This window comes from Acanthochromis polyacanthus, chromosome 9 (genome assembly GCF_021347895.1).
Source record: "Acanthochromis polyacanthus isolate Apoly-LR-REF ecotype Palm Island chromosome 9, KAUST_Apoly_ChrSc, whole genome shotgun sequence".
Taxonomy (NCBI): domain Eukaryota; kingdom Metazoa; phylum Chordata; class Actinopteri; family Pomacentridae; genus Acanthochromis; species Acanthochromis polyacanthus.
In genome coordinates, this window is record NC_067121.1 from 29,175,493 (window position 1) to 29,186,909 (window position 11,417).

At 39.8% G+C, this 11,417-nt stretch overlaps 1 protein-coding gene across 1 annotated transcript; it reads right to left on the reverse strand.

The window, feature by feature from the left end:
* Positions 1 to 1,302: 1,302 nt before the first annotated feature.
* On the reverse strand, positions 1,303 to 8,384 carry ifi30a (IFI30 lysosomal thiol reductase a). Its single transcript, XM_022193442.2, has 7 exons — positions 8,132 to 8,384; positions 5,501 to 5,689; positions 5,148 to 5,222; positions 4,724 to 4,810; positions 4,455 to 4,607; positions 2,625 to 2,693; positions 1,303 to 2,513 (listed from the first exon to the last, which is right to left on the reverse strand). The coding sequence occupies exons 1-7, from the start codon at positions 8,261 to 8,263 to the stop codon at positions 2,448 to 2,450; spliced, it is 771 nt and encodes a 256-aa protein (XP_022049134.2). The 5' UTR covers positions 8,264 to 8,384; the 3' UTR covers positions 1,303 to 2,447.
* Between the last annotated feature and the right edge of the window lie 3,033 nt (positions 8,385 to 11,417).

The following is an 11,417-nucleotide window of genomic DNA, read 5'->3' on the forward strand; positions in this document are numbered from 1 at the left end:
GGGCTGTTTTTGTGAGGTTGCCGGAAATGTGACGAGCCTCGCAAAAGCTTACTTGGATATTATTTTTGGAAGGTTTATCTGATCGTAGGTCCTGAGACCCACACACACTATCACCTTGGACACAATAGACAGCTCTTACAGGGAGCCAATGTTTGGGACTAAGCTCTCAGGGCATCTCTATTTCAGCGTCAGTGTTGACGGGAAACAGATAAGAGCCCTTGTTTTCTGCTGCATCCCGTGACCCTATCTCTCCATCTGCTTGGGAGTTTCACCTTTCCATAAGCAATAGTCAACACACCGTCAAATTTTGTCATTGGCCACTTCTGATCAACACCAAGAGCTGTGTTATTCTGCTGTATCATTCATTTATCAAGTGATTTTTATGATAGAACAAGCTTACTTTGTCTCGTCGTTAGCTGATTCATCCTCTGTATTACTATTCAGACATACAAGCTTCCATTAATGTTCTCCACAGCTGTTTGGCAGTCATAAAAAACAGACACCAACACATGAGAGTATAATTACAAAATCCAAATCAATCACACAAGTAGCCAGACATTTCGTTGACGGTGTGAAAGCTGATGTAAATCCGCCTACCTCTTTTTGAACACAGAAATGAGAGAAAATAAACAATAAACATCCCAGACCGCAAACGACACTGACATATGTGAGTATTTCTTAAACGTTAATTAATTAACCCTTACCTCGGTGAAGTTAAACCATTTTGATGAGCTATTTCTCCTCATACTTTCAGCTACTGTATTGTGAGCACAAGACAACTGGGAAGGAAATACCAAAGAGGAGGACACAGGAACCACATTTAAGATCAGATATGAAGTAGTCTGTGGCACCAATACTTCCTTAGGCTGTCACTCAGTAAATAACTGTTTGCCCGCCTCTTCAGGGCCCTCAGCTGTCATTAGGACAGTGATAAGCACCCAGCTTTCTTTGCACCGTTAACAGTTTTCATCTTACCTTTCTACTGGCAATTTTTAAACTGTAACCTGACTACACCTATAAGCAACAAATGCTTTAGGAAATGGCAAGAATGAGCCTACAAATCAGAAACAAGAACATATATGGAGCCTATGGGTGTTAGATAGAGGCGGTGGAGCTGCCTGCATGACAGGTCATTATTCGTGTGTGTCTATCTGACTGTGGAATGTGTGGACCTTCTGGTTTGTCTGGCCAGACTCTGCTTTTGATCAAGATGCTGCCCACAGTCTCTCCATGAAACTCTTCTCCAACACAGCTTTGGATTTTTTCACTCAATTTGAATTTAGTTAAACATTCAGTAAAATCTTGAGGAGATACTGCAAACTTTAATGAATTTACACTTTTTATCATGCACACACAGATCCACTCAGGTTTAAAAACTAAATACAAAATGTAAAGTATAACATCTATTTCACATACTTTGCGTCTTTAGTATTCGAATACTATGTTCAGTAGAGTGAACATTAAATCCACTAAGGATGGTCTAGAGTGGATTCAGAGTAAAGGAACTGAGTAAAGTGAGTCAAAATAACCAGCAGTATGACACGATTAAAGGTGTTTTCTCTAACCTCAACGCATAAATCACACAGGTTTCTCTCTTTTACCACAGAAGCCAGAGATGGCAGGGAGTTGAATACGATTTATGATATGGTGCCATTTAAAGGACAAAGAGGATACTGTCTTCGACCAGTCTACAAAAGGCCCTTCAAGCAGTGCAAATACAACTACGTAGATGAGCCCTCAGTAGAGGGCAGAACCACGCCCTCTGCTGGCGAAAACCCTGTCCTCCCTATACAACTGATGCAATATGTATCAATTTTGATCATCGTACGTATCTCCCTCCCTACTTGATCTGCTGACCTGTAACTCCACAACTGAGCAGGGGACCTTAGACTGATCTTCAGTGCCAAGTTTGATTATCCTGACTTCAGCGGTTGCAGAGATATCGGACCACATACATACATACATACATACATACATACATACATACATACATACATACATACATACATACATACATACATACATACATACATACATACATACATACATACATACATACATACATACATACATACATACATACATACATACATACATACATACATACATACATACCCAGCCAGATACCGCACCAAATGCAATAACCCCGCCGACGTACCCGTCGGGCGTGGTTAAAAATGCTATCATTGAGTCAAACGCTTAGAACACACATTACTGGTTTCACGGTTTTGGTGGAAAACATTTCAATGATGACACAATTTTTTTGGAAAGTAAATTGTATTGATATTTTGTGAATCATGAAATGATGTGATAAAATTCGTAACTCTTCAGAGACAGACTGCAAAATCACACATTACAAAAAAGTTTAATGACATTCCTCAGTGTTCCTTGTTTAGTGGCCACACCTGGAACAGAGCTAGCACGGAGACATGCGCAGTGTTGCTCCTTCACTGGTTGAGGCAGTAGTTTTTGTAGTTCTTCTGGCTCCCTCCACAGGCCGCAATCTTGGGGCCCTAAAACAAATGATTGGCTGGTTAAAGGTCCAAGCTCAAGCCTAAGCAATGTAAAGTCAGAGGTGTAGAACAAAGAGTCAATGGAATAGATCTGGTTGATGTAAATGTCACCTTGTACATGCTGCAGACCAGACTGAAGAGAGAAGTCATGGCTTTTTGCTGCAGGTCTTCTGAGTGCTCCTGCAAATTTAAAAAAAATTTGTATTCCAAAGGTTGGCATAATAATGAATGTAATTATAAGTCAAAGATGCTATATCTTCTGTAAAAACTAGGTGGGGTCATTACACAAAAGTTGGCAGTATGAATCAGCTTTATAAGAAATATAACCACCAAGTTTCCTACAAATAAATATTGAAACAGAACTACCTGGCTGTCAGACACCACTCGAGGTCAAATTGCTGCTGCATGATTTGCATCTTTCTCTTGTCACAATAGCTGCATTTAACAGTATGTAAGGGAAACAGCCTAAAAACCTGGTAAAGTGGCTAATGCAGAAACTACTAAGGCTGAGAGAAAACTGTGACATTTCAGGAAAACTTTATTCCTTAGTGTAACCGTGAACCCATGCGTGACCGACTGTTACCAAAAGTCACATGACAAATATTCAGAGAATTGGGCTGAAGTGCAGACTGTGTTTGCACAGTGTGGATAGGAGAAAGGTATGTAAATAAAAACAAATTCAAGTAGTACAATATCCTTAGCATGTAGAGCTATTCTTTTTTTCTAATAAAATGTTGTGCACAGGATTCTATGTTTTTTTTCAGTTTTGTAAAATAAATAATAATAGAATTTCCCCTCGTTTTCTATGATTTATGGCTTGAAGACATTTTTGAGTTCTCTCTACTTCTAGCCATGTTTGTCCTGTTTCCATAGAGCTGCAGGACTTCATACTGCAGTCAAAAATTAATCCAGAGTGAGAAAAAATGTGAAGAAAGCACAAACACCAAGAAACTGCACTGGTTCAGAGAGTCAGCATAAACTAAAAATTCTAATTTGCTTCTCCCATGAATTTAGCAAATTGATTTTATTTTGGACTTCATATACTTAATTCATCCATCCATTCTCTATACACCACTTTATCCTCACTAGGGTTGCGGGGGGTGCTGGAGCCCATCCCAGCTGACTCGGGCGAAGGCAGGGGACACCCTGGACAGGTTGCCAGTCTGTCGCAGGGCTACATATACAGACAAACAATCACACTCACATTCACACCTACGGACAATTTAGAGTTATCAATTAACCTCAGCATATTTTTGGACTGTGGGAGGAAGCCGGAGTGCCCGGAGAAAACCCACGCATGCACAGGGAGAACATGCAAACTCCATGCAGAAAGATCCCAGGCCCACCCCGGGGTTTGAACCAGGGATGTTCTTGCTGCAAGGCAAAAGTGCTAACCACTACCCCACTGTGCAGCCCTGCTTAATTCATAATTCCTTCATTCTTTCAGCTTTATTGTATTGCTTAGTTGTGAACACAACATTTACTTTTTCATTTTAGTTCTGATACACTTTGATACTTTGATGCTGCTTTTAATCTTCTATTCAAATTTTATTTTTGACAAAAAAGAGAGATATAAGGCTTTGAAATCCCCACACAGTGACCAGTCCCTGGTGCTTGATCATCTATCTTCTCTTCTCAAGGAATTGCTTTTGAGGGACGTCCACTTTCAAGTTGTTGTCATGATACTTTGTGTCGTGTTAGCTGGCAGAGAGACAGCAGCACTCTTTTCATGGCTCTTTTCAGTTACAGGTTTGGGCTTTAGGGGTTAATTAAGTGTCACAGTGGTAGCAAACTCACATCACTGTAAATGTAACATCATCTGCTTCAAAAAACAAACTGCAAATGATAAAACAGATGTTTTCCAGTTTTTAGCTCATTATATTTTCACACAGAATGCCACACAGTTCATACGACATGCTGCTATTTGCAGTGAAGCCTTACCCCATTAATGGTCACCCAGGGCACATAATCGTGTGGAGGGTTCAAGGCGTCAGTCTTCAAGGCATTCTGATGCATCAGCTTGTTTCCTACATCCCCCTTCACACAGGTCAAGACGCTGTCCCACCTTAACTGAGGGCTGAAGACTTGAATGCACTGCCGACAATAGTGGTGGAAAATAAACACACATCATCTTCAGCAGTGACATTTTGTTGTGGAAATGACAAGTGATCGAAAATGCACGCACAAACATGCACATTAAGTGTTCTTACACCCTGGGCTGATTTGATGACATCAGAGGAGGATTCCATACAGGCGATGATTGGGAAAGCCATTTCAGTCATGTTCAGCAAACAAGTCTGAGATGAGAAGCACAGCAATCAATCAGTGTCAATAGTGTAAAACTACTACATTAAGCTTCTAACTCTATTCATACAACGCATACATACAGATAAAGATATTATATCCACTATATAAAGTATATTATATCTGAAGACTAATCATTTCCATGTAACATAATGACTTTATAGCACAGTGCTTTCACAACATCCAGTTATTAAGATTTCACAGTACATTCTCTGAAGCATCATTAGTATTTCTTTTATCAAACTAAGGCAGGCTATATCGCTCCAAGCTGTAGTGACATTATTATTCAGTAGTTTCACCACATTCTCTGTGTCTGGAGTTCAATATTACCTCAATCATGTTGCCAAAACATTCCTCTTCTCCATGCTGGCACTCAAAAATATACTTCTGGTCATGAAGTTTCTCCTGGGATGGGGTAAATGCAACAGGTGTATAAGTTTAAAAGAATAAATCAAGACCATAACAATCCTGACCTGATTATTTCCCATTTGCCAGTAAAAGGACGTTCACTCCTGGATAGTGTTTATTTGATTGTTTTGTGGTGTAATACAAGCTTTCTTAAACTATTTTTTGGTAAAATACACGATCGCATTTCTTTTTGGGCCAACATTACTAGGCACTCCAACATTCGTAGCAGAATTACGATCCCAGTGTATATTCAAGATGCATGGTTCATTGCTTACCTGTGCATTACCGTAGGGCACCAGCGTCACAGTCATAATGTCCTTGAGCAAGACCCAAGTGGGGAAGAGCATCTCGGTGAGGAAAAGTCGGCAGCCGGGACACAGACTCTCATAGTAAAGCGCCACCTCGACTGAATCACCTGTCTGACGAGACTTGGTGAAGTTCGACTGAAGGCAGTGCTTCAAAACCTACAGGAGGGGGAAGAGCAGGGAGGTCAACTTGGACAATGTAGCAGTGTCTGTGCCTGTAAGTTCAGCCATGGCCACCCTGTACAGCAGACTAAAATAAAACCAAGGTGGTGTGGGAGGGTCTAAATAATTCATGTGAGCATTACAAAGTGTGAAAATAATTGTTAGCGGCCTTGCTAATAGTGATCAAATCCACTTTGGTTGAAAATGCTATCAAAAATTTGTTCAAAATGTGCAACCACAATAGCAACCACAATAAGCTATTTTTAGATTTGTCATGCTGTTCAGGACATCATTAAGGTCGGTTTAGACTTATTTTGAAAATACGGTTCTTCTGTTTTCAATCAATGCATAAAATAAAAAATAATTTCTCTTACAAAGCCAGAGAGAATATCTAGTACACAGACTGCCTCTAGTAATGTAATAAAGATGTAGGCCATTTTTAAGACAAAATAGATTCACACCTTTGCCTTTTTGTTATTGGCCTATATCTATAGGTAGGTTTGTATGTGTTCAGAAAAGGATAAAAAAAAAGGGCATTTTAAACAATCTTGCATGTTTTTTGTGGCATTTGGAACACCATGCACTCAAATTAATGACTAAAACTGCGTTGAGAGTTATTTACTGTATTGTTTTCAATGTTTCAACAGGTTGGTCTAGCATGAAATGACTGCCCACGCTTTGTATTCTGCATTAGGTCACCGTACGCAAGGTTGAACTAGCTCGTACATTATGGTACTAAAAGCAGTAGCGGCAAGACCGTTTTGTGACTGGCAGCTTGCAGTGACACTTTTTGTGGCACCGCCGCGGTGCCACGGTTAATGCCACTGTGCAGTGACACTTTTTGTGGCACAAAAAAGGAAGGGGGGTGCTTTTCAAGGCAGGGTTCAACACCAGGCCTGCCTTGAAAAGCACCCCCCTTCCTTTTTTTTCTGATGGTCCCAGCATCAAATGCTTTTCAGAATATAAAGTTGGGACCAGTTGGAGTAACCAGAGTCAGTTTCATGCATGTGGCACCTTCCTATTAAAAGTTAGCAGGGGGGTGCTTTTCATGGCAGGGTAAAACACCCCCCCCCCCCCCCCCTTAATTTTTTTTCTGATGGTCCCAGCATGTAATGCTTTGTATTGAATATATTGAATATCTTGCATGTAGGTTGTATAGGCTACAGGTCAATCCAATTAAACGTGCATACTTTTGTACCAAGATATTGCAGTGAAAGCTTGATTATATTTAGCCTTGTAAACGCAAGTCCAATGAATTAAACTTGCTCCTTAAATCAATTTAATTCATTTTGTAATTATGTCTGGGTTATATTTTCAAAGAACATACTATAAGGTGTTAGTTTGCGTTCATTATTATCCGACTTTTATCCGACTCTGAGTTGAAAAGGACATCTGTTATTTACACTCTTTAGAGGAGCTTTAGAGACTGTAAGCAACCGATGTTCTTCTCTCCTAATCTCCTTAACAAATAATTAAATCGTAAAATAGTATTCTCCCCTGCGTTTGTCTGCGATAGCGCTTCACTTCCCCTACAAATGAGTGGTGAGTGCGCGCTCCCGCGAGAGGGTGCATTTCCCGGCAGGGGTGCTTTCTACGGCACAACAACTGTGGCATCTCTGCTGGCATCTCCAGAGGCCACTGGAAATGCCGCTGCGGCAGTGGCATCTCGCCCAAACAGTGGCATTAACCGTGGCACCGCAGCGGTGCCACAAAAAGTGTCACTGCACAGTGGCATTAACCGTGGCACCGCAGCGGTGCCACAAAAAGTGTCACTGCTCGCTGCCAGTGCCACAAATCGGACCTGCTGTCTCTCACTAAAAGAACACTAAACTGGGAAAGGCAGTAAAACTATTTATCTGTCTATTTTTTTCGGTAAAATGAATGATTTATATTTCGAGTCCCGTTAACAAAATAAACAAAAGCAAACAAACAACGACACCTAGCGAAATACACCTTCTAACTACATATATTTTGGGTCTCTGTTACACTGTTGTCAAAAAGTTAGCTAACGTTACCCGACGTGGAAGCTAACGTTATTTCAGTTTGGTTATTACTATTAAATACGCAACTACACTTTTAAGTAGAGTCAGTGTTGAATGACAGCACCGAGTTTAGTGTGAAGAAAAAGTTTCCGCGTTTCTCCGTGGACACCCCGGAGAGAGTCTCTTTTAACAGGAGAGGTTAAAGCGCTGTGAAGTTTAAGCTAGCTCAGTTAGCTACAGACACTACTGCGTTAAGGTAATTGGTGTTGCTATGGTTTCCAGCAGTTTGTTGAAGACAGTACGCTCATTCAAAAGTGAATTTAACGCTGTCAGCACCGGAACTGACTATGTCTGGGGGCTTCTGGTGACTTTAACCGTCACCAGTCATTCAAAAAAGAGCATTTTCATAAGTTTTAGTTTAAGTTAGTGTCTAAAAAACTCCCACTAGTAATCTTACCCCGCATTCAATAGCCGACTCCAGAGATGAACACCACTTTGATGGAGGATAGGAGCACGAAGAGGAGAGAGAGCAGCCGCCATACTGACTGTTCAGCCAGACTGTCAGAATAAGCAGAAGAAGAGCCTTCATCTTCTCAGCGTGTTAAGTGTGTCACTTGCAAAATAAAACTTTGCTCTACCCTACAAGCTATAGCACCGTGCCTCTTTAAACAAGGCACTGCTGCTTCCTTGTGGATGCTTCCTCGTTTTTGATTGGCTCTCAGGAGCGCATCACTTGTATCCAGCAGAGATCAACGCACAGAAACTGAGGAAGAAACCATTAAAATGATATGAGACAGAGAACTGAAACTTCTAGACAAGTACTAGATAACAGGTTCTTTTAGGGAAGGAACATACAATATTTGTTGCTGCATATTACACGATTTCATGCCACAGATATAGGGACGCAAAATTAAAGCATCACTGAATATGACATGACCTATTAAATGTATGGCACACACACAACACATTCAGTTTTTAACCATCTCCTTCCTTTTGTTCACTGCACTTTACAAATTGTATTTTTTTTTGTAAGCACACCATTCTTGATGCTTTTGTAATTTTGTTAACTTGATGTTTATGCCATTAAGCATATTCTATACAAAGAGGGAGACCTGGCAGCTGCTGTTGGGAGTAGATTGCACAGATATGAGTCAAATCATAATGAGATTTGCATGGAGGTTTGAGCAAGTTTTCACATCCTAAAGTTAATTTATCTTGCAATAATTTAGTTAAAAGCAACACAACTATTTCACAATTCTGAGAGTGCAGAGGGAAAAAGTTTTAATCATTTGTTATTACTTATAATGCTTGAAATGATTCCTAATATCGCTTAGATTGACTGGATTATTGTACAATAAGTATCCATCAGTGGGAATTAAATTGAGTTTCGTATGTTACAGCTAAACTCCTTGCATTGCCTTTAATAACTGGCTGATCAAGCAATAGAGAAGGATTGAGGGAATAAAAAAGATTTCTCGGAGCTGCAGTCCAGTGATCGGTTTACTCTGTTTGCTGTTCTTCGTTTTTGTCAGATAAGCTTCTATTAATGACTTAGTTGCAGGTCCTGGCTAATTATAAAACAGTTTTATGTCTCAGCTCAGTTCCTCAGTCCAGAGGTCTTGAACTAGAAGGGTCATGAGAACCACACATGCTGAAAACATTTACAAACCCTTGAACGCTATAAAGACTTACCTGGTGATTCTCACATGATGTCTCCCTCTAAAACGAAGGCAGAGATAACAAAGCAGACAGGACAGAACACGACTGCATGATTCACTCAGCTTCCCGTCTTCTCCCTTGGGTGTCAGTTTTGTGTGTATTAGTCAAAACTAAAGCACCACGCTGTATCAGAAGTCTGTCTCTTTTTTGTTGTTCATATTTTTGTGTCCAGGAAGTAGAGCATAATCTAGGCTGCTTGCACATTTGAGTTCCTTTGTCATATATAAATCTTATTTTTACTTTATGAGAGAGTGTAAGATCACAAAACACATACATTCTTGCCCTACATTGGATGTGAATTGTACTTAATTTGTGGATCTGACAGAGAAAGAAAGAAAATTAAAAATATACCAAACCTCTGAAAATCAGCAGGATTAAAACACATGTTCTTAATTTAAAAAGAAAATACAGATCCAACAATTATCAGAGCAGGAAACTGTAACAACAAATACAATCAGACGGAATAGTCAGATATTCCACTTTGATGGTTCTTGAATGTAACGTTTGTAAAGTGTGGTTTCATAGGGAAAATAGTCAAATTTAAGCTTCAAATTGCCATCAAAATCACTTTATACTACATGATTCATTTGAAAATTTGCTAAAATAAATAGTTTACGCTGAGCAAATTCTATGAAAAATAAGAAATTTGGTGCTCCTCATCGTGACCTTGAAGCCACTGCAGCCAAGAGTCAAATGACCACAATTCTTGGCCTTTTTCTGAAACTGTGCTGAACTGCAGGAAGTGTTTACGCTAAGCAAGGAGGAGACAAGCATGGAAACAAAATAAAAATATAAGCCGGAAAACATCACTGGTACGTAGCGTCACCTTTTTTCTATGTATTGGTAACACCTGTGGGCACCTGGAAAGATGTTTGTGAAATAAATACAGAAATTCAACTGTAGTTTTTGTGATGATTTCAGGCTTTATAGCTTTGTTATAATGCACAAAAGTAATTTTTGAGTCATGATTTGCATAGAGGTACTGGACCTTATTGCAGTGAAAAATGAGTCACTATGAGCAAGAAAAAAAATGTCCACAAACTTCTTAGGGTTCACACTGGGGTTGAGTGTTGGATGGCACAAAATTTCTTCTATTCAGGAACTTCAAATCAGAAACTGTAATGCTCAGTCAACAAAAATGCATCAGCCTTGTTCCTTTGTCTGTTTATTGGAATTTCTTCTTGGAAACTTGGGAGTACTGCAGGATTCAGAGCTAACCTTTGAACTACAGACAGAAAAAGTTGTGTAGTCCTGCTTCCTTCAGTTGAGAAACATCCTCAGAATTAAACTGATGCTCTCACTCTGACCTGTATTAAGTCGGTTATTTTCTCCAGATTTGACTACCGAATCTCCCTTCATTTTAGCACAAATCTCCCTTCAGACTAGTTCAGAAGCAACTCGACTTCCAACAGATGACATTACATCATTTTCCGATAGATGTGATCCTACGCTCCACAGCAGAAATGTTGACTGAAATAAGACGATCACGCGGTTGTCATCAAAACCCCTCAGATTTGGAAAATCATGCTTGAGAAGATGAGTCTCACATTATCTGATACATCTTTTATATCACTTCATAAACCTTGATTTCATATGATGCACCTCTTTATGGCTTGTTAAGCGTTTCATTGCTCTGTCCTTCCTCTCCTCGTGTCTGTCTGCAGGCATTTCTGGTTCTGTTAAATGTTGAGGTTGTGTTGTTTGTTGTCGAGGCAGATGACCATCCTCTCTGAGCCTGGCTCTGTCTCTTCATGTCAAAATGGAGTTTTTTCCCCCTCCACTTTGGCCGAAACATTTACTCACAGAGAGTCTTTAGAATTGTTTGGCTTTCCATGTCAGATTTTGTAGCTTTTGTAGGTGATTTGTCAGCGTTCTTAAACTTATTATTGAAATTAGTCTGGTGCATTAGTGTTTTATATATTCTTTAAAGGTTGTAAACTTAATATTTAAACTCCTCTGGTTAATCCAGATCACAAATATCAGTGGAGAGGGTAGAGTCAAACTTGCAACACCAATCTTAGCAC

Excerpts from the sequence above, each read along its gene's own strand:
- ifi30a (XM_022193442.2), bottom strand. The coding sequence starts at position 8,263 with ATGAAGGCTCTTCTTCTGCTTATTCTGACAGTCTGGCTGAACAGTCAG. Across the intron at positions 4,608-4,723 it reads TCATCAAATCAGCCCAGGGT|TGCATTCAAGTCTTCAGCCC; the intron begins GTAAGAACACTT and ends TATTGTCGGCAG. Across the intron at positions 2,514-2,624 it reads TGGTCTGCAGCATGTACAAG|GGCCCCAAGATTGCGGCCTG; the intron begins GTGACATTTACA and ends CATTTGTTTTAG.